At 46.1% G+C, this 27,326-nt stretch overlaps 1 protein-coding gene across 8 annotated transcripts in view; it reads left to right on the forward strand.

Moving 5' to 3' along the window:
• Tmem131l (transmembrane 131 like) overlaps window positions 1-27,326 on the forward strand; it is a 125,792-nt gene that overhangs the window by 55,325 nt on the left and 43,141 nt on the right. For all 8 annotated transcript variants that reach the window (XM_038347343.1, XM_038347345.1, XM_038347347.1 and 5 more), the window contains exons 4-7: window positions 13,315-13,383; window positions 19,865-19,988; window positions 21,153-21,269; window positions 21,944-22,054. In XM_038347343.1, the coding sequence (XP_038203271.1) occupies window positions 13,315-13,383; window positions 19,865-19,988; window positions 21,153-21,269; window positions 21,944-22,054 (421 nt within the window). The remainder of the gene's footprint in view (window positions 1-13,314; window positions 13,384-19,864; window positions 19,989-21,152; window positions 21,270-21,943; window positions 22,055-27,326) is intronic.

Consider the following 27,326-nt stretch of genomic DNA (forward strand, 5'->3'; position numbering starts at 1 on the left):
GTGAGACTCTGGGATGCTAGGTGTGGGGGACTGTGGACTGGGCCTGCGTCACAGGCACCCAGAAGGGACAGACAGGAGCCAGAGAAGAGAGCACCAAGGTGAGAGCAGGAACTAGGCCCCTGCACAGAGGATCTGCAGGCGGAACAGCTCCAGGCTGTGCCCAGGAAGTCTCTACTTTCCTCCTGCCCTCCGACAGCTCAGAACCGCGCCATTGTGAAAGTTCTACGTTCTGGACACAGACACACTTCCCAGTTTTTAGGAAATCTGAGGGAAGGGAAATGTCTCAAAAGGTCCACAGATCCGGGCTTGGCCGAGTGTCTGGCACCTGCCTTCCCAGTTTCTCTCCTGGTTTTTTATTTTTTAATTGTTACCAAGTTGTACAGGGCGGTTTTTCCCTTCCTCACACTAGCTCCCCTGGACACCCCATTGTTGGTTGGTGTTGTAATCTTCTACCTTGGTGGGGAGCATTCCTCTGGACTTGATGGCCCTTGACTGAGCATGGGGGCGGTTAGAGCACATCCTTCAGCTGCTTGCTTTCTGCAGCTGCCTGGTTGCCCTTGTGGCTCCATGCAGGGTGCTTGCTGCTCTTTGTCTGGGGCTGGGAGTGCTGGAGGGAGGGCTTTAGAGGGCTGAGCTGGGCCTGGAAGGAGTCCCTGGAGCAGGATGGGGCTGACCTGCTGTGACAGGCCAGCAGCCCTAGAAGGGGCCTGAGCCAATAGGCCCTGGCTCCTAGGCCTGGGAGCAGAAGGGCCCTTCTTTCTTTTACAGCCTTGGCAATTACACTTCAGCACTCAGGGCTTGGAAAGAAAAATTACAATTTAAAAGGAAAGCTCTGGGTGCAGGATTTGCATATGAGTGCCATCTGTATAATTAAGAACAATTAAACTCCCTGGCTGAATTGAAAGGGAGGCCCCAGCGACTGTCTCTGGGTTCCTGTGGAGTGCAGCCTGTGGCTGTCAGTTCTCTGGGATCCAGTTGGCAGGATATTGCCATCTTCCCTGACTCTGCTTGTAGTAAATGGGATTCTGGAACAGACCTTTGTAGCCGTCTCCCACTCCCCCGCTTTGTTCATCTTCTGCTCTCTTTTCTGCTACTTCTTCCCTTTTCTTTCCAGGTAAGGGCCTACATCCCACCTGACCATTGGCCGAGCTCTTTGCGGGCATCTTCCTTCCATCCTTCCGTGGGTTTGTAGGTCGATACTGAAGGTCTGGTCAAAGACCCTTACTCTATATCTTTCTAATTAGCCCCGCAGTCTCTGCCTAGAATCCAGTGATATTGTTGCCCTGAGAATTTAGTTCTTTCTTTTCCCACTGTGGTATGTCCCATGCATACCTTTCTCCCAGTATTACTGAGGAAGCAAAACACAGTTTTCTAGGCTTTTCCTCGTCTGGGTTTATGAGAGCTTGCAGGGTCCCTGTGTGGAACAACTCAAGAAGAACAGGAGCTCAGCTGTTTCCTGTCAGCCGCCCCGGGTGATGGAGGTACTGTGTACCAATAATGAGAGGTTAGGAGCAGTCTTTGAAAAGTTAGCTCATTTGGGCTCTTACTGGTGAGATAGTCTAGGTACTTTCTGTTGTGAAGAAGCACCACGACCAAGGCAGCTTTCAGAAGAAAGAGTTCTGGGGCCTTACTTAGTTTTAGAAGATGAGAGCACCGCCATCACACCAGAAGCCAGAAGGTAGACAGGCAGGGCACTGGAGCCACAGCTGAGAGGAGAGCTTCCCAGCAGGGAGCTGGGAGTGGGGAGGAGGATCGAGGGAGGGAGGGAGGGAAGGAGACAGAGAGACGGAGAGACAGAGAGCATGCGTGCACATGCACACACTTACTGGGATTGGCCCACATCTAGTGACACACCTCCCCCAACAAGACCACACTTCCTAGCCTGGTGGTGGTGGCACATGCCTTTAATCCCAGCTCTTGGGAGGCAGATGGATCCCTGTGTGCCAGCCTGGTCTACAGAGCGAGTTCCAGGACAGGCTCCAAAGCTGCAGAGAAACCCTGTCTCAAAAAAACAAAACAAAACAAAAAAACAAAAAGCAGCAGCAGCAGCAACAACAACAACAACAGAACACACTTCCTACCCCTCCTCCCTCCTGCAGTTCCACTATCCAAGAACCAAATATTCAAATGTGTCTCTGGGGCCACTTGCATTCAAACCACCCCAAGGTTCCCTTCTGGGACTGTGATTCTTGGCAGTCAGATGGGGACATCACCCAGCTCTTCTGCCTCTGGTAGAACTTGTCAGTCAGGAGTGGCTCTGCCTCTGGCTCCTGTAGTGTCTCACAGCGGTTCTTGCCGTTCTCTGAGGCTGGCAGTGAGGCAGAGCACTGATTCTCAACCAGCCCTATGCAGACATTTTTATTGACAGCAGCCCTTGACTAAAGCTACCGAGGGCCACAGTCATAGTCAGTGCCCTTTTCCAGTGAAAGGCGGTAGAAAACATCTTTTCTTCTTACGCATTTGGTTTCCTAATAGGTGAGGGCTATGTTTGTGTTACTGTAACTAAGCTCAGGGCCTGGACACCACGAAAATCTGGCACGGTCACGTCTTTGTGGCAGCAGGCAGATGCTGTAATGGGCGTTTGCACAGGACTAGTGCCTCTGAGCAGTGGCTGCTGGCTCAACTATAATTAAGCGTCTTGGTCACATCTGCCGTGAGAGACAGAGCCATACAGTTGCTGCTCCGGGTCTCAGGGACTCCCTGCAGGCAAACACTGGTCCTCTCCTTCTCTGATACCCAGGCTGCGTCATTGCAGGGGTGGAGGAGAGCACAGGCCAGGGGCCACAGTTTTCCTGGAAGCGTGAGCTTCCAGCCTGTTTGCTAGACCTTACATCACCGGCTGTACCCACATTCAGAGGGGCCTTGGATGTGTGCCCAGCTGAGACCCCATTATGTGGAAAAAGGAGGGCCTGGGTGGTGTTAGGGGCCCAGAGAACAATCTACCACAAAGCCTGGCAGAAACAGAAATGTTACCATTGTACGGTCAGGAGAACATTGCTTTGACACAGTGCATGGCTGAACTGACCTCCTCTCCCTGCTATCTTATATTAAGGAATACTTTTTTCTTCTGGGAATATACTAGACTGGTTTTTATTTGGGTTTTAGATGAAAAAAAATTGCCTTTAAGCCATTCTGACAGCAGGATTATTACATAGGCGTGAGCTTGGCGCTAAGTCATGTTCTGTGGCCAGCCATGCGATGGGTGTTCGGCAGACAGCTTGGAATTGCTGTCTGGGGGGTTCTGCTGCGTTTCTGTTTGTTCAGCTATTTGTTGGTTTTGAGGTTTAATCGTAAGGCCACCCAGCCACATGTGGAATTGCACGCCTTCATTGCTTTTTCAAACATTACTTTCAGAAAAAAAAATGTATTTCTTTCAACAGAAAGGAGTTGAACATCTTGAATGACACCATATTGTGCAAATATTCATAGAAATAAAAATAGGCAGAGTGAAGCACTGAGCCATGTGTGAGTATTGTGTAAGTTCTCATGGCTGCTGTAAAGCCATGTGGCTGTGTCATTATGGCCAAGCAGCCGCGAGCCCGTCCTTAGGAAGCAACTCACTAGACTTCCTGGGCAGTGTTACTAACATTTGTGTATCGTCTAAACATTGTTTTGATAATTTTCTCACGCTGGAACTTTTTAAAACTTTATTTTTATTTTGTTTTATTTTACATTTATGTACGGTATGTGTAGTGGGTGTGCATGTGTGGAGCATATGTATACACATTCTCTCTGAGGTCAGAGGACAGCGTACAGTGGTCAGCTCCCTCCTCCCGTAGTGTGGGTTCTTGGAGTCAGACCTGGGTTGTCAGGCTTGCTGGGAAAGAGCCTTGAGGCTGAGCCATCCCTGGGCCTTTGTGTTGAGATTAAAGGTAAATCAATGACTTGTGTTTCAGTTGAAAGTCTCTGTGGAAAGTAAAGTTACAGGGTTATTTTCTTCTATTGGGAAACAAAGAAATTTGCTTCAGTTTTTGTCATTAACCTTTTTTTCTGTGTCTTGAGTTTTCCCTTTGCTTGAAACCTCTTAGATCTCCAGACCATTCTCAAATGGCTCCCCTTCCAGAGTGGTTTTCTTTTCTTTCTTTTTTAAAATTGATTTAACTTTATTTTATGTGCATTGGTCTTAAAGTGTCAGATATCCTGGAACTGGAATTAAAGACAGTTGTGAGCCACCATATGGGTGCTGGGAATTGAACTCAGGACCTCTGGAAGAGCAGTCAGTGCTCTTAACCGCTGAGCCATCTCTCCAGCTCCCCAAAGTGCTTTTCCAAAGGTTCTTCATAGCAGGTGATCATTTCATCCTGTGAACACCCCATATAATTAGGGCCTGGACTTCACTCTGGACTGTGTGTGGCACCCATCACACAATATCCACAATAGTGAGACAGCCTGTCTTCATTGTCTCTGTTTTCTTGTAACTCTCTGCCTTTGCTATGGTAAGATCCTAATGCAGGTAGAAGAAATGAATGTCAGTAGCCTGCTATTCCTGTATTCTGATAAAAACAAGTTCAGCTAGCAGACTGATTCAAGAGCTTTTAGATAATCTTTTTAAAAAGAGGTGAGTTTGGATCTGGAGATATGGCTCAGCAGTTAAGAGCACTGACTGTTCTTCCAAATGTTCTGAGTTCAATTCCCAGCAACCATATGGTGGCTCACAACCATCTATAATGAGATCTTGCGCCCCCTTCTGGTCTGCAGGCATATGTGCAGGGAGAACACTATACATAATAAATAAATTAATAAAAGAAAGAGGTGAGTTCACTATTAGTTCTTCATCACGGTGATAAATACCTAAAACAATCAGCCTATAGGGAGAAAGGTGTATTTTGGCTTACATTTTAGAGGTTCCATTCCATGGTGGGTTGGCCTCCCTGGTTTGGGGTCTATGGGAAGTCAGCTATAAAACCTTTCACCTCTGGCATTCTTGGAAGGGGGGGGGGAGGGAAGGAGGGAAGGAGGATCTGGAGAGGAGGAGGAGGAGCCAGATTCTCAACATCTTCAGGGCCATGCCTCCACCTTCCTGAATCCTATTGGGCCTTACCTGCCCCGTAAGGTTCTGCCATTTCCCAGCAGAGCCACAGGCTGCAGACCACATCCTTAATGCATTTGTCTTTGAGGGACTTCACACCTCCAAGGAACGGTCGATGCCAGCATTTATAAGGACACCGGGAAGTGAGCATGCCCACTCTAGTTCATGGATCGTGGCTTGTCTCCCCGCTGCCTTTGTTTCTGTGTGACTTAAGGTGACCGCTGCAGACATCTAAGACTAAATTACGTTTGGTGCTACCTTGCTGCCCCAGAGCTGGAAGAAAAAGCAAAATGGATTTTTTTATTTTGCATATTATGAAATCAAATTCTAATTATTTTAGCATGGTAGTATGACTTATCTCTGGAGTCTGGGAAAGATGTTGGTCTTTGAGCCACAAAGGAGTTGTACCTACGTTGAAGAAAGGAGAAAGCTGGAGCAGGAGCCAGGGAAATATGCACTTAATTGCTGGTCTGTTCTTTGACAGATTTTTTACAGTCCATGTGGCCACAACAGTTCTTTGCAGCATGCAAAATGCATTGCGACTGATGTGTGAATGCAATGGCTTATTTTGAAGTTTTTTGAATTGCAAATGCAGTGCTTTTTGAAAATAAAGTCCTGATAGTGGGAATGGAGAACAAGAAACTCAATGGTATGAAAGTGTGACATCCCTGGAGACTCCTTAGACTCCTTAGAGCCCTTGCTGGGGGCAAGCAGCTCAACAAGCTGGGAATCTCATAGACCAAGCCAACTGCTGTCTTAGATTCTGCCTGGAGGGGCTGGCAACTGTCTCTCCAAGAGGTGGTTCTGGTATAGGTGGAGGTCAAGCCGGGAGCTTCAGAGGAGTCTAGGCCACATACACAAGCTTGGGGAATGAATCAGTTAAACTACAGAAACTATTGAAACTATTGCTGGTTGAGTTAAGCAAAAGAGAAAGCAAGAATTTATTGAAGATACTGGCAGCAGAGGGAATCTCTAGGAAGAATTAAGAATAGGCTTGGGAAACACAAGCTAGAGGGGACTTGGCAGTTAGAATGACCACGAAAAAAAACCTGCTAGGGATACTGCCACCCTTGCCACTAACACAGTTGCACTATTGTTGCTGTGGTTGCCCACAGGAGGAACTCTGGCTTCCATCTTGCCTGCCTGCCTGCCTGCCTGCCTGCCTGCCTGCCTCCCTCCCTCCCACCCTCCCTCCCTCCCTCCCTCCCTCCCTCCCCCCCACTCCCCCTTCCCTCCCTCTTTCATTCCTTCCTTGCCACTTCAGTGCCTGATGCCCTGGTCACATCTTGTCACGTGACTGTATCCTAGCCACAAGGGGAGCTAGTAAAACTGGTAAGAGCTCAGTTCCAAGTTCAGAAGCTGTAGAGTGGGGAATCTACAAATGTGGTCAGGTAGGTATTGAATAGCCACCAGATAACAAATGCCTTAGAGATGGCAGACCTAGTAGGTGGGCAGGAACCCTTGGTCAGAGTGAGAGAACCAGGAGAAAGAGCCTCAGAAAGAGTCTTTTTTTTTAAGATTTTTTTTAAAGATTATTTATTATGTATGCAGTGTTCTGCCTTCAGGCCAGAAGAGAGCACCAGGTCTCATTACAGATGGTTGTGAGCCACCATGTGGTTGCTGGGAATTGAACTCAGGACCTCTGGAAGAGCAGTCAGTGCTCTTAACCTCTGAGTCACCTCTCCAGCCCTCAGAAAGAGTCTTGTGCAGAGATCACAGAGAACGAGGAGCCAGAGAGGGGACAGACAGATGGTACAGCTGTCAAGGAAGGACGGCATGCAGAAACAGTTTCCTAGAAACCCAGGGAGGGCTGCTCCAGAGGTGGCAGCCAGCAGTGAGATTAAGGAAGCTCAGCCCTTGACTCCGCGGCTTATAGATCACTAGTGCGGTTAGCAGGAGAGCAGAGAGCTGCATGGTCACAAGGAAGGGGACACCCGGTCCTCCAGTCATCTCCTCATGTATGAAATTGGCATGGTACTACCTGAGGGTCTTGGGAGCTCAGTCCAGTGCACCAGTGTGTGGCTCTGTCTCTATCTCCATCCATCGCCAGATGAAGGTTCTGTCCAGATGGAACTCCACAGCACTGAATCAGGGATTCCTGGTAGCCCAGGGACACTGCAGGGACAAAAAAGCTACCCGAGGGAATGAACACTTAGATAACTTTCTGTTGGCTTGTGGGTTTAGAGAGTCCTGCCAATGACCGGGTGGGGGATAATGGCTTTTGTGTCTGCGGTGGAGGTGCTGGACCTGGTGGGGAACACAGAGAGCAAACTGTTCACTTCAGGTCTTGATCTGTTGAAAACCACTGCCTTCAAGGACACATTCTGAATGACCGAACACCTCCTACTAGGCTTCATTTAGAGGTTCTAGCAGCACTCAGAAGCAGCACACTGGGGACGGAGACTTTAACGTAAGGCATTCTGGAGGCTATGATCCTAAGTGTGGCAGATGCCCGGAAGGACTCGCGCCTAGTTGCTGTCATTATTTGTCAACACTTAGACTGTGAGGGGTAAAGGGCTTGAAGAAGCGGAAGGTCCGAGGGTGTAAGAGGTCAGTAAGTCTCTTCATTCATAGGTATGCAGGAGAGAAAAGACAGAACAGCGAGGGTGGTGTTGAAAATCCCAGAGCGGGCGGGAGTAGCTGGCTAGTCACTGAGTCTTTGACGGAGGACTTCTCCCTGTGGGTGTCACTGTGGGGATTTTCATCTGCAGTTTGGGGGGCACACTAGGGGAGGATATTTGCATAGTCTCCAGTACTCTGCCTTCAGACCCCAGCTTTTGCTCGGTTCCCTTTCCCTCGGTCACTGAGGTGTCCAACAGGCCCCGGCGGCCTTGCCCAGCCTACTTCACTCTTTGATGCTCTCGCCCGGTGTACTGATGCTTTGACCTTGAAACCTGCTGCTTCCTTCAGTGAAAGAAACCGGGAAAAGTTCTCCACTGTGAGATCTTAGTGAGAGGAAGAAGCCCAGTGATTTCAAACCCGGTAGTTAATGCTGACTTCCAAGGAAGAGGGGCAGCCCGTCCCGAACTGGCTGCCTGAGGCAGTGCCTGTGTCTCCCAGGGCTTCCCTATCAGTGGCTTCTGGGGAGAAGTGTTTTTTCAAGTAAAAAACAAAATGTGTAATACTAAGATTTTGGCACTGAATTTGTCACTCGTGTCCCCAGTACATATCTGACGTTTATTTACTCTTTGTGGTTCCTGGGGATGGAACCTGGAGCCTCCCGTGCCCTTGCTAGTGTGTTACCACTAACTGAGCTGTAGTCTCTGCTTGCAGCTCATGCCATAGGTCATGTAGCTAAAGCCATCCGCTGTTCAGTGAGGGCCCTGAGTGGCAGTGCCTTGCTCTTGGATCCTGTGAGTTTCCAGTCGTTGTCAGTGTTGAGAGCCCGAGGGAGGCCTTGTTCTGAGTTAGCCATTCAGCTGTGGGCTAGTCAGTAAGACCTGCCCCAACAGGGCGTTTTCTGTCTCTGCAGGGATTGAGCTGTGGTACAATGCACACTGTGCAAGAACTAAGTTCTCTAAGGCCTCTGAGAACAGGGACCGAGTCTTAGAGGCACCTGCTTCTTGCTTGGGGGATGGGTATCTTGTTGGGGTACACACCACTGAGAAGAAGGGATGCAAAGGTATTGATGCAGGGCTCCTTACCCTCACAGAGGCCACAGGTCTCAAAGTATTTCTGTTACTAGTTACCAGTGTTGCTGGGAGCAATGGGAACAGTCTAGTTAGTAGGTCTTTAATGTAAAGTGTTTTCTCTGGACACCAGAGTGTAGACATGAACATTGGTTTCTCATGGAGTAATTTGTTCCCCTTTTGATGGAATGGACCCTTTCTTTGTCTAGTTCTTTTCCTGTTCTTACTCATCGGCCAGAGCCATTGTCTTGCCTTTAAGCTGTTCTAAAATTTTTAATTTTGAAAAAAAAAAAAAAAACCCTGCTTGCTGTCTTGTCTAGGTGTTGGAACAGTTTGTTATAAGGGCAGCCAGCTCGGTAGATGGTAAGGTCTGAGTGCCACTGATGGAGACGACGTCTCAGGAGTGTGGAGAAGAGCTGGGCGCCGTCCCTGCTTCTCCTTCTGTGCGTGGCCACTGTGAGTCTCACATTCGGTTGTGTGGAAAGAGCAGGCCATCTCCTGCAACAGTGCCTCCATCTCAAGAAAGTGGCCAAGCTTTAGGGAGAAAAGCATAGATGGCTTCATCTGCTGGAGCAGGGCAGAGCACCCGTGGACCCGGCCCGCACCCCTGTGGTCCAACAGCAGAGCCGGTTCTGTGAGCCACCACGAGGCCTGGGGGTGGGCCCCCACTGCTCTGCCGTCCCCCGTTTTCCTCTCCCTGCTCCATTCTCTTCTCAATTTTTACATCTCTGCTGACAGTTGGCCTTCTGGATATGGTCTCCATCCCGTGCCCAGCTGTGGTAGCTGCTGACTGGGTTCGTTTCTCATGGCCCTGTTCTCTGAAGTCAGCCTGTACACATGGGATCCAGAATTCCAACACAGTTAAAGGGGAAAAGAAACCTTGCCTTTTTTTTTTGTTTGTTTGTTTCATTGTTTTTTCCCCCCAAGAAGATTCTCATTCTCAGTAGGAGAGCCTTGTGGTTTGTCTGTTAGCATGCTCCCACACTCGGGATATGGCCCGAGGAGGACATATTTTTTAGGCTGAGCACCTGCTGCCAGGGTTGGGCCAGAGTCACTGGCTCCACTCTGGAAAGGGGGAGATGACAAGCTCTCTGAGCAGCCAGGACAGCTGGTTATGGTTAATTCATGCCCTTGTCTAAGCTGTTGTTTTTCAATGGTGCATATGACATCAGCACCTAGATCGACTTGGAGTAAGAAATCTAGGTGTTCAGATAGCTCTGAGAATGTCAGCTGCATCCAGCACAGCCCACCCATTCTGCAGAAGAGGGAACTGAGTTCTGTACCATAGGAAGCTGTTACAGCCGCATCCGGCTCAGGCTGTCTTATGTCTGATCAAATGCCTTTTCTCTTGGACTAGTCATCTTTTCAAGTTTAATTTGATTTTGTTTTATTTGGCTTAATTTTATATGTATAGAGGAAAAATATTGCCAAAGTTTAGGAAAAAGAGAAAGACAGAAGAATTTGGATCATTTAGACAGAGATATGTCTTTTTTTTAAAAAAAAAAAACAAACTGTGGGATGCCTTCCAGCTGTGTCCGGCTGCTGAAAGCTTTTGTGTGCTACAGAAGGTGGACATCTTTAAAGTAAGGACTTAACAGAAGCAAGGCATGCCGTTAGCCTGCACAAGGTTCCGGGTTCAGTCTCAGCCACCATCTTCCAGGAAAGACTCAAGAGTGTGAGGTGTAGAGGGTGTGTAGATAAGAGCGCCTGCCCTTGGGGTATCGCCACCTGCGTGGTCCATCCCTAGCTCTGTCCTCCCGTATTGGATACAGGGTAAGAGTGTAAAACACACAGACAGCCTGCGTTTACAATTGGCTTTTACAAATGCATATGTTTACTTTACGCCATATAGGACTCTGCTAGAGTGGAAGAGGCCAGGTGAGATTTGACATGCCTGGGTAATGGTTTGCATTATTAAGGGTGAAATGTGTATGCTAACGCTGGCTGGTGGAAGAATGGAGGTGAGGAGGTGGCTCACTCACTGTTCATTTCCCAGAGCCTCTAAGTTATCTCTGAAGGTGTGTTGGTTTGGAAATGACTTTGGCATTTCAAACATAGCGTTAAGTTCTTAGCACTGATAATTTGAGGATAAGTTTTGATGTCCACATGTGACTAAATTATGGCCACTAGCTACTTACCAGCTGTTGGAAAGCCAGCCACCTTCCCCCTTAACTTTTGCACCACAGTAACGAACACAAAGGATTTCTACGACTCGTAGTAGTATGGATCTTTCCCCACTAGCCAGCGGTGGTCAGCTCTGCAGCAGATCCCGGCCGGAGTCCTCTCATCTCGTTCAGTTCCAACATTATCTGTCTTACCGGAGCCTGTAGACCAAGACCACGGTCTCCGAGTCTCTTCCCCACTGGAGGTGCCAAGCCACAGGCCCTGGTAGTTTCCCCTGTGCTGCTGATCACAGGCTGTGGACAAGGCTCCCACACCATTGCCTGGGTTTTGTTACGTACATGAAGTTTCTGACTGTGGGTCTGCAGACCTGTGATGTGGGAGACAGCCCAGGTCTGTGATTTGTTCTATTCATAGACAGCACTGCCAGTCCCACTCTACGGGACCTCGCAGCCCAGAGTCAATGTAGCACGGCCCCAGTTGCCTTCCATTTGTCTTCCTTGCTGTTCTGGTGAGATGAATGTCATCCTCTTTGTAACACGATCTTACGGTTATTACATAAACCACGTCCAGGCTTGAAGCAAAGGCCTTGTCTCCTCGTTCTGTCTTCAGAACAACTGTAAGCTAAATCCTGCTGTCCACTGACCTTTTAGATAACAAGGCAGGCTCTGACAAATTAAGCTACTGACCCACTCAGCACAGGAAGGCAATGGCCACGAGTATGGAACCAGGCTTATTAGATCTCTGCAGCCCAGACTGTCATCCAACAGTTTGGGCCTAGTGGGTTCCCTGTAGGTTGGTTGGTGCCTGAGCTTGATAGTGTCCTCCATTCTAGCTGCCACAGATCTGAGTTAGGGTTCTGGCTCCGACTCTTCGTGCTTTGTGACTTTGGTGGGTTGATGAAATCCTCCAGGCTTCACGTGTCCATCTGGAAACCATGTACCAAACCTCATGATCAGCTCCCTTCTCAGTGCCCTGGACAGGAAGGATTGCTGTCCTTTAGTGTCGCTCAAGTGTTGCTCATTATTGATGCAGCGCGGTTCTGTAGCTGTTTCTCCTGGAACGCCAAGCCCTGACCAGCCTGGTGGAGAGTGGGTACCCACGGTGGACCTCTGAGATTTTATTTTCTCTGCTGTTCCAGAGATAGCTCATGGTCTTTATAAGCAAGACAGAGCATTAATGCTGGACTTTGGGGGTTTGGAGGAATCCAGCGAACTGCACAGCTACCTCTTCCGTGTCCGTTCTCTAGTGGGTGGAAACGTGGACGAGAGTTAGGTAGAAGAGACCAGTCACTTTTATTATTAGTGCGGCTGCTGTTGGAAGGATGAGAGGAAGGACATTTGATGGATCAGAGGGTGGAAGACTGGAATTGTGAGGACGGTCAGGCCAGTTCTCTGACCCCTCGATAGATTGTGCTTTCAGGAACAATCTTCTAAAGGTCAGAAAGCATTCTAGTGGAAGCCTTACAGTCCAGATGACTGAGGCTGGAACGGCTTTCTGGGGACTTTTGGTGGGGGGTGGGGTAGGAAAGTCATTCTGGGTCTCTGAATAAAGCATGTTCACTTAAGGAACTTCCTCAGTTACACATCTCCGAGTTACGTAACTTTAAAATTGTCATATGTATGTCTATCTAATTAATCTATCTAGATGTTTATATACTTTGTTATATCTGTCATTTTTCATTTACGTGTGTTTGGTATGTTTTTCTACTGAATTAAATTGATCTATGACCATTCACTTTTTAAATATTTATTTATTATATCTACAATATTCTGTGTTCATGTATGCCTGCAGGCCAGAAGAGGGCACCAGACCTCATTACAGATGGTTGTGAGCCACCATGTGGTTGCTGGGAATTGAACTCAGGACCTTTGGAAGAGCAGGCAATGCTCTTAACCTCTGAGCCATCTCTCCAGCCCGTGATTCTTATTCTTAAAAATATATTTTGTGAACGATGGCTCATATCCATAATCCCAGCACTCAGAAGCCAAGAGAACAGATTTCCATGAGTTGAGACCAGCCTGGGCTGCATAGTGAGTTCCCTGCCTAGCCTGGGCTACAGAGTTGAGTCTTCGTCTCAGAACAAACAAAGACAAACAAATAAAATCCAGACCTGGCTGGAGATTGTGTCTGCCTTCAGGAGTTGGCCTGGCTGTGACACACTGGCCTTTTCCTACTGACCTTTAGTCTAACAAATTTAGGTACCATAGTTTCTTTAAACCTGCTTTACGTAAATGCTTTTCTTTATTCTGAGTGTATGAAGAGAGGCCTGTTACCTGATTGTGTGTAAAAAGAAGCCTAGCAGTCAGTATTGGGACCCCATTTATGTTGTCATGCTGATAAGATCTAGACACTTGATAAATGGTATATTAACTGTAAACTAAGAATGCCAATCTCTTGCAACTCTAGCTTAAATTTATCTGTAAGGGAGTAAAATTGTATTTCTTGAGTTTAAAGTGAATGGCCTAGATAAACAGCTGCAACATCCAGATTTGAAAATCGTCTCAATACCTCTCCTTTCCTCTTGTCTTTCAGCTTCTCAGAGAAACTATTTACTGGAAAAGGCTTACATTTCCAGCCGTCAGTTCTAGATTTTGGAATACAGTAAGTACCTTTTTATTAGAATTCATTGTATTTGCATTTATCTTCAGCATATCTTTTTTATTTTTAGTTATATATGTGTGTTTTGGGAGGTGTGGTTTTGTGCATATGAATGCAGATGCCCTTGGCGGCCGGAAGAGGGCATTGTATCCCCTGGAGTCACAGGCAGTTGTGAGCTGCCCAGTGTCTGCAGGGAACTGAGCTCCCATCCCTGCAAGAGCACATGAGCTGGGAACCCCCGAGCCCTCTCCAGCCCCTCTTCTCAATGTATCTCTTATGATATAAAAGTGTATCGATCCTATAAAGGAATATTTTCAGGAGAAGGCGAGTGTAGAAGTTGTTTTACGTCCTTTCTTAATATCTTGTTGTTTGCTTTCCTGTATGAGAGATTGAAGTTAGGATCTTGTTCATGCCAGGCATAGGCTCTCCTACTGAGCTGTACGCTCAGCCCACCCCCAGCAGTTATTTAATGATTTGTCTTATACCGTTTGATAGTGAGTAGACTTCAGTAAGAAGTCAATGGTAAGCCTTTGTTTTTCTGGAAAAAGTTGGGTTATTTCATAATAGGAAAACTGGGTATTGATGGTTTCAGGATTCTTGTGGGCAGAGGCAGTTTCTCTCCCTCTCTCCGCTGTGACTTCAGCCTGGAAGTCATACTCTTTCTGCAGTTGCTGGGGTTCATTGTGGACAGTCAGGTAGAGAAGAGGAGAAAAAAGGAGACTCAGTGTTCAGAGCCATGAATGAAGAAACTTGGGCCTTGGGATCCTGTGAGGAAGAGGGGGAGGCCGGAGAGGAGGCAGCTTAGAACTCTTTGTTTGATGCAATTCAAAACCTAAAAGCTGTATCAAGCTCCTTTTCTGCAGAGGAAGGTGCCACGTTAGAAGCACACATCTTCAGATTAGCCTCCTCCCAGCTCTGCGTAAGCTCACAGGGCCTGTTCCTCACCTTCTAGGCGGAGCTCTTGTGAGTCCAAGCAGAGCTGGGAGGAGTCGCGTGGTGATGAGTGAACACGGGGCCAGTGGGCCTGGGGTGGCATTGTGCGTTCTTCCATCTTTGTCCCTTCCGTCTGAGCTTCTGAGGGTTAGAACGACAGGGAGGACTGACGTGGAAATGAAATGTCTTGCTGAGATTTTTTTTTTAAGCAAATTCTTCTAAAAGGAGGAAGAGATAATATTGTTAAGGTATTTTGCTGACTTTACAAGATTCTAGGTGCTGATTTAATTTCTTAGTTATTTAATTAATGACAAGGCCTTACACTGTAGCCCCGCTGGCTTGAAAGTTACAGAGATCTGACTATCTCTGCCTTCTGAGTGCTGGGATTAAAGGCTTGTATTTCCATGCCTAAAGTATTTTGGATTGAATTATTATATTTTTATTTTTAGATAAAGAAACTTGTTAAAAGTTGAATTTGTACTCATTAACTGGTAATATAAATAAGATGATTTATAATCTCACTTCTGACTTCAAATCTGAGAGAGTAGTTTACACAACCTTTTTTTCCGTTAAGGAAATTGTGTGTGTATGTCTGTGTGTCTTTGTATGTCTGTGTATGTGTGTATGTATGTCTTTGTATGTGTGTGTGTGTGTGTGTGTGTGTATGCAGTGTTGCCTTACAGACCATAGATTATTTTGTATGATGAAGTGGATCATGGTGAATGTAGCTAGAGTAGGCAAAAATTCAATTTCTAGACTCCTGGTTGCCATTTTATTATTTCAGAACATAAAATTCTGTAATTTCAGTATAGGAGAGATGACTAAGTGGTTGAGAACACTTGCTACTTTTTCAGAGGACTTGGGCTCAGTTTCCAGCATTCAAATGTCAACTCACATCTGTTATGCTAGCCCCAGGGGATAAGACACTCCCCGCTGGCCAGGCACCAGCCTACACACACCTACATACAGGCGAACACTCATATACATAAAATAAAAGTCTATTTAAAAAATGCTATAATCAAAGCCAGGTGGTGTCTGTGCCCACCTTTAATCTCAGCTCTTAGGAGGCAGAGATAGTTGGATCTCTGTGAGTTTGAAGCCAGCCTGGTCTACAGAGCAAGTTCCAGGACAGGCACCAAAGCTAATGCCCAAGATCAAAACCACTGATGACAGCTTACGCTGAGAGGATGCGGGTAAGTGGAATGTACCTCCACTGCTGGTGGGAGTGCAAACTTGGACATCTGCTTTGGAAATCAGTATGGCAATTTCTCAGAAAATAAGAAACTACCTCAAGACCCAGCAATACCACGGTTTGGCATATACCCAAAGGATGCTCAATTATACCATAAGGACATGTGCTCAACTATGTTCATAGCAGCATTATTTGTAGTAGCCAGAACCTGGAAACAACCTGGATGACCCTCAGCTGAAGAATGGATAAAGAAGATGTGGTACTTTTACACAACTGAGTACTACATAGCGGTAAAAAAAAAATGATATCTTGAGATTTGCAGGCAAATAGATGGATCTAGAAAAATCCATATTGAGTGAGGTAACCCAGACCCAGAAAAACAAATATTATTTGTGCTCACTCATAAGTGGCTTTTAGACATAAAGCAAAGAAAAATCAACCTACAGTCCACAACCCCAGAAACTCTAGACAACAAAGAGGACCCCAAGAGAGACATACATGGATCTACATAGGAAAAAGAAAAAGACAAGATTTCCTGAGTAAATTGGGAGCATGGAGGTCACAGGAGAGGGTAGCAGGGGAGGGGGTGAAAGGGACTGGAGCAGAGAAAAATGTATAGCTCAATAAAATCAATGAAAAAAGAAAAAAAGATGCCCAAATAAATAATTCTATAATCAGGTTTTATGTGAATCCACAAAGAATCAATAAAACTTAAACATTCTATAATCAGTGAGTATGTGTATTTATGTGTGCTGTATTTCTCTTAATTTATTAGCCACATGCATTCATCACTGGTTCTGATATCTAGACCATGTTGAATGATTCTGTGAAGGCCTTGATTTGACAGGATTGCTGATTTTTAGACTTTAAATTTTATTTTGTTTGGGACAGAGTCTCATCGCGTAACCCTAGCTGGCCCGGACAGTAGACCAGGCTGGCCTCAAGCTTGTGGCGAATCTCTTGGCTCTGTCTCTGTAGGACTGGGGTTGCAGATGTGCAACACAGCAGCCGTGGCTGTGTCTTGCAAGGGTGACTTATTGTCAAGTGTCTTTGTGCTGGAGCACGGAACACAGAACTTTACACACTTGTTGCTGAGAAATAGTGCAGTTTGCCAAGGGCTGGAGGGACCAGGCTGTCGCTCACGATCCTAGTTTTCATGATAGTAAAATGCAGGCTGTCATTTTCTTGAAGTTAAAAATAAAGAAAAAAAAATCTCAAGACCAAACTTCATTCTAATTTCTAACACATTTTAAAAAATCACGTTTTCCTTGTTCCCCCCACCTAGCTAATTTATCGTTATTATTAGAATAGAACAGTAGCCAGCAGCCAGCTCACCTGGATTCCTTCACTTTCCGGCCCAGTATTTGCCCTTATTATTTTGATATTGACCTCAGGCAGACAGCATACTTTCTCCTGATATGGTTTCAATTTCAGATGCAGCATCGGGATCTTGTTACTGCTTTGTCTTCCTGGGATCTTATTTTAAGGGTTAGCTATCTACTGGTTCCAAGACTGGAAGCGCTAATCATTCATACATTTTCGTCATTCTTTTGCCATATTAAATTAATAGATTATCCTCCAGTTGTCACTACCAAAGGAAATTCATACCCTTTTAACACATGTAAAAATAGAATATTGAAAAGTTGACTAAAAATAGGCAGTGGTTAGGAGGCTTCTGTCTCCTCTGGGAGGGACAGTGGCTGCAGTCCTCCTGCTGGGGAGGGTGCTACCCTCTCTCCTGAGTGCAGTTCTCAGGCAGACATCTGTGTTCTTGGAAGCCAGAACGCTTGTGTTCAGTTATGTGAATAGTATGTAAAGCAGTGGGGAATAGTTTAAATGCCGAGTTTAAATAGCTTTGTTGATTGGTTGGGACCTTTTACTTAAAGCCACCGAAGTCTGTACTCATTTATGGCCAGAAAGGCAGATTTGAGCCCAGTTCTCTGACTGGCTTATTAGGTGACTCTTAACGTTTTCAATAGGTTTTTGATGTTTGTTTTTCTGATTTTTCAAACAGGGTTTCTCTGTGTAGCCCTGGCTGTCCTGGAACTTGCTCTGTAGACCAGACTTGCCTTGAACTCAGAGATCTGCCTGTCTCTGCCTCTCAAATGCTAGAATTAAAGGTATGTACCACAATGCTTGGCAGTAAAAGATTTTTTTAATTGAATTATTTTTGGGACTAGAGTGGTAGTTCAGCAGTTAAGAGTGCTTGCTGCTTTGCCAGAGACCCCCCAGGTTCAGTTCCAGCACCCATATTGGGCATTTCACAACCACCTGTAGCTTCAGCCCAGGAGATCTGACACCCTTGTCTGAACTCTGTGGATATCGTCCCCCAAATACACAGCCTTCTGGCATGCACTCACTCAGATGCACACCATATAAATGGAAAAAAAGTAGATAAAATTTAAACACTGAAAGAACCAAGACTTTAATCACACTGGTGTGTGTCTTACTTATAAGTGAAGGTTCTAAAATATTTATGATTTAAAATATACATCAGATATATTTAAATCTTCCATTAAGACGAGTGCTTAGAAAAGTAGCCATGGAAGCCAGGACAAAATGTCCAAACATTGAACATAGAGAAACGGGGCATATCATTGTTACTCCAGTGAATGTTTCCCTTTTTAAGTCAGAGTAACCCAGGATGCTCTGGGCTTGCTGTCTTCAGTCTTAACGACCCTGCTAGGATGAATGGCTCACTTCTACTATTGGAAAACCCGCAACAAAATTACAGAAAGACAAGTATAACATACGATGATTTTTTTTTTTTGCCTAAATTGGAGTAGGTTTATTTTGGGGCCATACTAATAGAACTGTGGTTTGGGGTAGCTGGAAGACTGACTTGCAGGCTCCGCTGCCTCCTAATTGAGCTAGTGGATTCAGTGCTAAATGGTAGGAGTCAGAAGCGACCCAGACCCAGCTGGAGGCCCCTCCTGTGCTGCGTGTGGCAGCCTCTCCATTAGATCATTACTGGAAGGTAGGCGGGAAGTCTTGAGATTATGTGTAAAGCTTTCTTTCTGTACAGGTTTTTGTTTGTTGTTTTGTTTTGAGACAGGATTTCCCTCTGTACCTCAGGCCGAGAACTTGCCATTCCTCTGCCTCAGCCTCCTGAGTATTCTCCCATGGTACTGAGTTCCATGAAAACTCCCTCTCCTTCCCTTTCTCCCCTCTTTGAACTATCATAAAAATCTACTTGCCATACAGTTCAGTATGAAAATATGTTTACTGCAGTATTGAGTGTAGAGTAAAATAGGCTGTTTGGAGGAGAGATGTGCATTTCTGTGCTGACCAGTGGTCAGCTAAGCTTATTCTAAGGTTTTGGACACTGGTTCAGTTTCTTTGTATTGTTCTTTTGCCATCTCTGTACATCATTGATCAGTCATGGGAGAAAGGGAAATATTCCCCTGCTACTCCTTGGATATGTGTGCCACCATTTCATTTCAGTGATACTCTGCTGTGCACGCCTTTCTTCAGCTCAGGGGGCTGGGCCTTGCCCCTGCTGTCTCCTTGGTGCTTGGAGCAGCTTTTATGGTGAATGAAGTCTCTTATCTAAATATACCCTGGTTGGAACGAGAACCATAGCTATGCTGGTACATGCCAGGGTGTGTTTGGTTTTTTTAAACAGACAAACATGCAAGCTCTTAATAACCCAGATGTGCTGAATCCTTACAACACAGAAAGAAATGGAGTGCTACTGTAGATTGTCATTAGTCTTATAAAAATAAAGGCTTATTTGTTTGTTTGTTTTTTAAAACTGTTATGTATCAAATGTTTTTATTTCCAACAAGATTTAAAAATTGATCTGTGATGAGAACTTTCTCCCTGTGGAGGGGAGCTGTGCAATGCCTACACCTATTCTACTAAGGTCCCAATGACAAACCAAAGTTTGACTTCACCAAAGGGGAACCCATGATTTATTGGGCTTGCATACAGACCGTGGATGGGGGGGTTACTGACAGAGCATAGGTAGCCCCAAAATAGCTGCACTGGGAAGTCCTTCTGAATGGTAACACCCGTGGCTGTGTAGATGGTGCCTCTTTCCTTCGGCTCTCCATAGCCTACATACTCCAGCCCTTCTCCAGGGTCACATGCAATTGTGAAAATTATTTCCCCAGCCCCTCCTTCTGTGAGGGACTGTCAGCTGTCAACAGCCAGCTGTGATCTTCTGCAACCAGACACAGCTGGACACATGATGGAGGCTCTTGTATTGAAAAATACAAAGGCTAGAAATGTAGCTCAGTAGTGTGCATGGCACCCCAGGCTCAGTCTTTAGCCTAAAAAATAGCGTGTAAGTGTATGATGTGTGTATGAGCAATGCTGATAATCGCAATTCTTTTACCTTTCTGTTTCCCCAACCAGGTCCCTGGGGCATCCTGCAGCGAAGCTTCTCTACGCATACAACCCCAGCAGGGACAGCGAGGTTGTGGTGAACTCGGTGTTTACAGCTGCTAGACACTTTCATGTTCCACCTGTCCATTGCAGGGTGAGTGCTGATCTTCGCCTTTCCTGGTGCTCATGCTCCATTTTCTAGCCTTTTGTTTGCTTTATGTGTGCTTTATCACCCATTTTCTTTCATACTTACAGTGGTTCTGGTTACCTAATGGGGAAACATGTTTTAAGAAACTGTAGTAATGTATGTGCATTTAGTATGGCTTTATCATGGCTAGAGAAAGTTTATAATATTAAGATTGCCATGGATTCTGAGGCTTCAGTAACTAGTGCTGGCTTTATCGTTCACCCCTCTCAGACCACACGAAGCCAGGACTCCTTGTGAGCAGCAGGGTGTCTGTAGTCAACTCGTATGGCGGCAGAACCACAGACCGTAGTCCTCTGTAGTTTTCCAGTGACCTTAAACTTTCTAAGCTTTTCCTTATTTTGATTACTTGTATCTTCTTGGTGTTACAATGTTGGTCACTGTATCTGCTTGGTGTTACAATGTTGGTCACTGTATCACTTGGTGTTACAATGTTGGTTACTGTATCTGCTTGATGTTACAATGTTGGTTACTGTATCTGCTTGGTGTTACAATGTTGGTTACTGTATCTGCTTGGGGTTATAATGTTGGTTACTGTATCTGCTTGGGGTTATAATGTTGGTTACTGTATCTGCTTGGTGTTACAATGTTGGTTGCTGTATCTGCTTGGGGTTATAATGTTGGTTACTGTATCTGCTTGGGGTTATAATGTTGGCTACTGTATCTGCTTAGGGTTACAATGTTGACAACTACGGAGACCAAGGAAATATGCCCAGAGAGGCCTCATTGTTGGTTTGTTTTATGTGGATAAACACTGTCCCCTGGGTTTTAGTCATGTGTTAACATATTTAACAATAAATTTACATATGTGTACAACATACTTTGTACTTAAATAGAAACAGAACTGTGTTAGCTGAGCTGGTGGACATGTGGGTGTGAAGGAGCGCAGGAAGGTGAGGCCCACGACTCGCCCTAAACGAGAGTCCTGGGCAGTTATCTGCCGGGAGTTGGCAGTCTGCCCTGGAGTGCTGGAGATGATCAGTTTGGAGCGGCTCAGGGCTTGGTGATGCTGATAGGTACAGGATGTGCAGGGAACTGTTTGCAGGAGCGGTCAGGAGGGACGTCTGTGAGCACTCCTCCAGAGGGCTGACTTAGGTTCTCCTCTCCTTTCAGGTCGTCCCAGCAATGGGGAGAACTTCCTTCAGGATTATTTTCTTACCTACTGAGGAAGGGAGCATCGAAAGCTCTTTATTTATTAATACCTCTTCACACGGAGTCCTTTCCTACCATGTAAGTAACGTTTCCTTTTGCCACATACTTGCCTGTTGATTTAGAAAACTTACCTGTTTTCTTAGAGGACTCTTGGAGAGATTCCTGCTGTTTCATGGCATTAAACTGTAACCCAGAGTTACTTCCAGCCTTCTGCGGAAGTGCGCCTCAGAACTTCCCCTGCAGCCTGACAGCCCCTGGGTCTTCGAGGTGTGTTAGGGTGAAGCAAACACTATCTACCATACGGTTTTCTAGAATAAACCCGGCAGGCTCTTTTCTCTCAGGGGGGCCTTGGCCCGCCTCCCCTTGCTCAGGAGTAATTTCTGGTCAGGAGATGCTGTCATGCACGAGGCAGTCCGTTTCCAGGAAGCCCCACATCCACATCACTTCTCCAGTCGAGAGTGGGAAGGGCGCATGAAAATACCATGTTGCTGGTGTTCCCAGAACAGGGATCTTAACCCAAGCGTGGCACCTGGGGTGTCCTGGAGATGGGGCGCCAAGGAATCCACGCATGAGATTTGGTTATTTGTGATAATTCCACTAAGCACATTGGTCTCAGAGGTGTCCCTGTGAGGAGTTTGGCCTCATGAGGAGCATGTAGTTCTCCTGTAGGAGAGGACAGATGTCGGGTCAGCAGGTGCACGCAGACCAGGCATCCTGACACTGACAGGCATGCTTCTCTTGCTTCCCTGCAGGTATCTGGAGTGGGCACTCGCGGAGTCTCTACAGAAGGGTCTGCTGAGCAGCTGCCCAACGCGTATTTTCTGCTTCCGCAGGTCCAGAGCATCCAGCTCTCACAGACCCAGGTCATTTTAACAGAGCTACTTTGAACTAACTCCTAGAGTGTGCACAGCTGTTCTGTTTTGCGTGGTCATATCAGGGTTTGACTCTCTTTATTTTAAAAGTCTTGAAATGTGGAAGTGATAGATTCAAAGTGTCAATAAATGACCTCTATGCACCTCCCTCCCTCCCTCCCTCCCTCTGTCCCTCCCTCCCTCCCATACCTGAAAGATGGCAGGGCCTCATTCATTCTGGGCAAGTGCCCTTCCTCTGAGCTGCAGCCAACCCTACATCCTTCTAACAGCCTGGAGCTGCCACTCCACAGTGTCTCTGTTGCTACTCTGTAAAATGGTTCTGTCTTCTTTGTTGTTAACCATTGGGCTGTGTGCTATGTCTCTCTCTTTCTCTCTCTCTCTCTCTCTCTCTCTCTCTCTCCTTCTCTCTCTTTTTCTCTCTCTCCCTCTCTCTTTCTTTTTCCGTTTTGCTTGTCTATTTCCTTGGGGTATAATTTCACAATGAGGCTGTAGTCATAGACCATGAGTTGTTTTACAGGGCTTGTTAAATCTTCCTGGCTGCTTTTCAGGAAGACAGAAAGAACCGCTAGAGCCACCAGCAGCGACAAGCGTTCAAAGATGTTTACCCATCCCTTTCCTCTGATTCTTGTGCTATCCGCTTACGGTTTATGGGGGAAACACTTGGTTTTTTTGAGGCAGGGGTTTACTGTGTATCCCAGACTGCCCTGAAACTTGCTTTGTAAACCAGCTTAGCTTCAAACTCATAGAGATTTGCCCACCTCTGGCCCTGGAGTGCTGGGATGAAAGGCATGCACCACCACATTTTGCAAGAGGACTTTTTTTTTATGTTTTAGCAGTTCTGTGCAATTGAGAATCCTTCCCAGACATATTTCATTAGCAGCTTATACACTGGTCACTGCTTTAGTACACAGCTCTCTTTTCCCAAACCATGAATCAGGCCCATCCATCACCCACGTAAACTTTTCAGTGCGTTCCTTTAGGTGTTAAAACTTAGACCCAGTCCTTAGTTTATTTTATTTTTAAAAATATTTATTTATTATGTATACAGTATTCTGTCTGTGTGCATACCTGCAGGCCAGAAGAGGGCACCAGACCCTATTACAGATGGTTATAAGCCACCATGTGGCTACTGGGAATTGAACTCAGGAGCTTTGAAAGAGCAGACAGTGCTCTTAACCTCTGAGCCATCTCTCCAGCCCCCAGTCCTTAGTTTAAAGTGCAGTCCTTATCCTGCATGGCCTCGAGTGACAGGGAGTGAACCCAGGGCTGTGTGGATGCAGGGCAAGTGCTGTACCCCTGACAGGTACCCTCCAGCCCTGGCTTCTGGTCTTCAGTGCGCTGCACACCACACTCCTCCTCTCGTGGTACTATGCCAGCGTCGTCTGGAGCTTCTGTGTGCCTTTCTCCTGCCACGTGTCCTTTGCTCCTGCTGTTGTCTCAGGCCTCCCCTCCTCTGTTCTCTAGGACCCTTATCTCAACCTCTTTCAACTCAGAGAGTTCCTAAGATGCCTGTTCCCTCTTCCCGTCCTGGCTCAGGATCTTCGTTAGAATGTAATAAGCCTGTGTTACTTCCCTTGAGAGCATACATGTCATGAGTTGCGGGGAGGGCACAGTGGGTAAGATCACTTGTTGTGGAAGCACAAGGGCCTGATTCCAAACCCTCAGTACCCACATGACAGCCAGGCATGTCCGTGTACTTGTGACCACAGTGTTGTAGGGATAGTGGTAGAGGTGTCACTAGGACTTGTTGGCCACCACCCTAGCTCCAGGCTTTAGGAGAGACCCCTCTCTCGATTGAAAGAGTGATACAGGACGCCTGATGACAACCTCTGGCCTCTATATCTGTGCATATCCATACATAGACACGTTCTCCTACAGTACACACACACACACACACACACACACACACACACACACCCCATGCAACTGTAGTCACCGCTCTGAGCTTTTTCCATGCTCCACGAAAGCAGTGAGGTCTGCTCCAGATTTCTAGGTGAGGCTTCTTTCCCCTCCCCAGGTGGCTGTGGCCGAGGTCTGCACTGTCAGGTAGCTCTGTGGTCTGTGAGGAGAAGAGGGTTTATTCATCTTACAGTCTACAGCCCGTGATGAGGAGAAGTCGGGGCAGGAACCTGGAGGCAGGAACTGAAGCAGAGACCATGGAGGAGTGCCGCTTACTGACTTGCTCTCCATTGTTGGACAGGTTGCTTTTGTACACACCTAGGATCAGCCCACGGGCAGCAGGGATTGTGGTGTCTTGAGCTTGCCCCCGTCAGTCAATAGTCAAGCAGATTCCCCTACACATGCCTGCTTGCCATTCTGTGTAAGGCCACCTTCTTAACTGAGGTCTCCCTTCCCAGGTGACTCTCGCTTACGTCAGGTTGACAAAAACAAACAAAACCACTAGCCAACACAGATGCACACCTGAAGCTGCACTTTTGTTAAGTCGTATATTTCTAGGGAGTGTTACAACTTTTAAAAAGTTCTGACGTCATGGTACCGCACCACCAACAGCATCCTCACCAGCTCTGTCCACACTTCTTACCTGTCACCTGGTCTCTCTTAGACGCAGCCGTCCGTCTGCAAGGGTGCCAGGTCCTTTGCTTTGCATTTCCATGATGACTGAATCAAAGACTAATGATTTGGGTATCATTTTTAAAGACGTACCTATCCACACAGCTTGCCCTACTTTTAAAAACCGAGTTATTTTGTGCAGGGCAGGGAAGGATGGGAGGGGGGTGCGGGGATGCCGTGGTGGCACTCAGAGGGCAGCTTTAGGTTGTCCTCACCTTGCACTGAGTTTGGGGAATCAAACTCAACCTTCAATTATTGATTTATCTCAATGCCCCCTCCTCTTTTTTTTTTTTAAAGGTTCTGTGTAGACCAGCCTAGTTTGAAACTCCCTATGTAGCCAAAGATGACCTTGAATCTCTCAACTTACCTTTCCTCCCAAACTCTGGAGTCGTGTGTGCACCACACCCCGTGTTTATGGTGCTAGGAACACACCAAAGGCTGTCTGTAACCCAGACAAACACTTGGCCAACGGCATTCTATCTGTCTTCCTTTTTCTCATTTTAAAATTGTGTTGTCTTTCTGTTCGTGAGACATATAAGCTCTCTGTCCCAGAGGTTTGACTTTTACTCAAGTTCATGATTTCTCATTTCCTCACTCTGACTCTCTTGATAGTTTCCTTTGAGGAACAAAGAGAGACAGATTTTGATAAAGTCCAGATTATCTGTTTTTTTCTTCCTTTGGTTAGTTACAGTTTTAGGATCCCACCTAAAAGATCCAAGATTATGAAAATTTTCTCCTGTGTTTTCAGGCTTTTATAGTTTATATTTGTTTATGACAAATTTGACTTCAGTTTTGTGTATGGTGTGCGGAAGGTTTTCATACTCTCAAGAGCCTCAAACTTCCGAAAGGCCGTGTGCTCCAACCCGAGTTACCTTCATCTTCTCGCTGAAAGGCCGTGTGCCCCACCCCGAGTTACCTTCATCTCCTTGCTGGCCCTGTCACTGTCTCTCTTTCCCGAGCTTTCTTCTTTGCTTCTCGTTTATGTGGGGCTTTGTGGCTTTGCTTACCTCAGCCCCTGTTGGACATAGCCCTCTCCAACATCAATCTGTCAGTCAACAGTGGGTTCTTCAGTGTCCCAGTAAATCCCGGGGCTGTGGACAAAGTGTGGAGCCCCTGCTCTTGTGCCGAATGGGTTTTGAAGTTTGTAGACAAAACCTCATCTGAAAGCAGCACTTCCACCCAGTCCAGACTCCTGGAGGTGTTTTCCAGAAGGTGCCTGTTTCACTTTCTCTTAGCTTAGTCATGATTAGGAAAAGAAAATTCTTAAAATGTTTTTCAGGGCTTATTATATACCTGACAGTAAAATTCCACAAAGCCTAAACCTAAAAAGTACTATGGAATTCCTGAAAACATATCCCTACTGTACTTTTTCTACAATTAAGCTGTTTGCTTGTGTGTGCACACTCCTCATGTTTGGGGGCTCTGATGCCAGTTTTCCCTGTCAGAGGAAAATCTTTAGTTTCTATATGAAAATAGTGTCTTGGGATTTTACTTCTGCTGATGTTGCTCACCTGAGGTGGAAGGTTGTGCTCAGGGAGTCATGGTTCCCTCATGGGGTTCTGGGTGTCCAATGCTCAAGGCACAATTGTGTTTTTTGTTTTGTTTTGTTTTATTTTGTGGTATCAGACCTAAAAGTGTCTCATGCACAGTTGAAGAGTGAGATGTCTAGACAGAAATAAGTATAGTATCAACTTTACAAAAATCTCTTTAGTTCCATTGGAAGAGAGGTAATTTCATCTTGTTTTAAGGAGAAATGTGAAGTTAAGAAATAAAATTATTTTACGTGTGTCAATCAAATCATTATATAAAAACTGAGACCAAGATAATAGAGTGATTTAAAAATATTTTCAGTTAAGACTCATAGGTGTGTGTGTGTGTGTGTGTGTGTGTGTCTGGGGTGATGTGTGTCACCATGGTAATATGATCTGTTGTACGTAGGGGAAGTACAAGCTTCTCAGCTTTGTTAAAACATGTCCATCCCTAGCTGTGGCCTAGTGACCCTCTCCATCCTTGGAGCTCCTGCCTCTCTTCCCTGAGCATCTTACCCTTCATTCCTTTCTTCTAGCTCCTCCTCATGAGATTTTTACCCTATCCTATGTGTCCTAATTCTATATTTCAAGACCCAGTTCAAATGCAAGCTCCTCTCGAACTTCCAGGTCCCCATTCGGCCCTGTGTCTGCTCTCCTTGGCACTGGGTCCACACCCTGCTGCTCTCTCTCCTGCTCTCCTGGACAGGGCCATGTTGTCTTTTTATAGACTGTTCGTATCAGCTTGCTGTGTAGTACATCGAAGGCCCCAGAGTTTTAAATAGATAGGTGAGTCAATGGGAATTTGAGCTGGGATCCCCAAATAGCACATCTCCCAACCACTCCATCCAGGGCGGCAGGGCTTCACCTTTCCCCACACCAGCCGGCTGACCTTCAGCGGACTTACCACCACAGCAGGCGGCAGCATTCTTATTTTAGAAGTTGTTGGAAGGATTTAGAGTTTCGATTACTTGGTTAGAGGTCAAGATTAGAGCTAGGATTGCAAATGACAACTGAGTATGATTTAAATTTTCCCCCAAATGTAGTAAGTGTCATAATGATTTCCTCTGTATTGAATTATTCATGATACAGGAAAGAAAAGAGCTAATGAAATTTTTTGTAGAATTTTTTTTTATGGCACCAACATGGAGACAGTTTAAAACTCC

The sequence above is a fragment of the Arvicola amphibius genome, chromosome 11 (genome assembly GCF_903992535.2).
Source record: "Arvicola amphibius chromosome 11, mArvAmp1.2, whole genome shotgun sequence".
NCBI lineage: Eukaryota > Metazoa > Chordata > Mammalia > Rodentia > Cricetidae > Arvicola > Arvicola amphibius.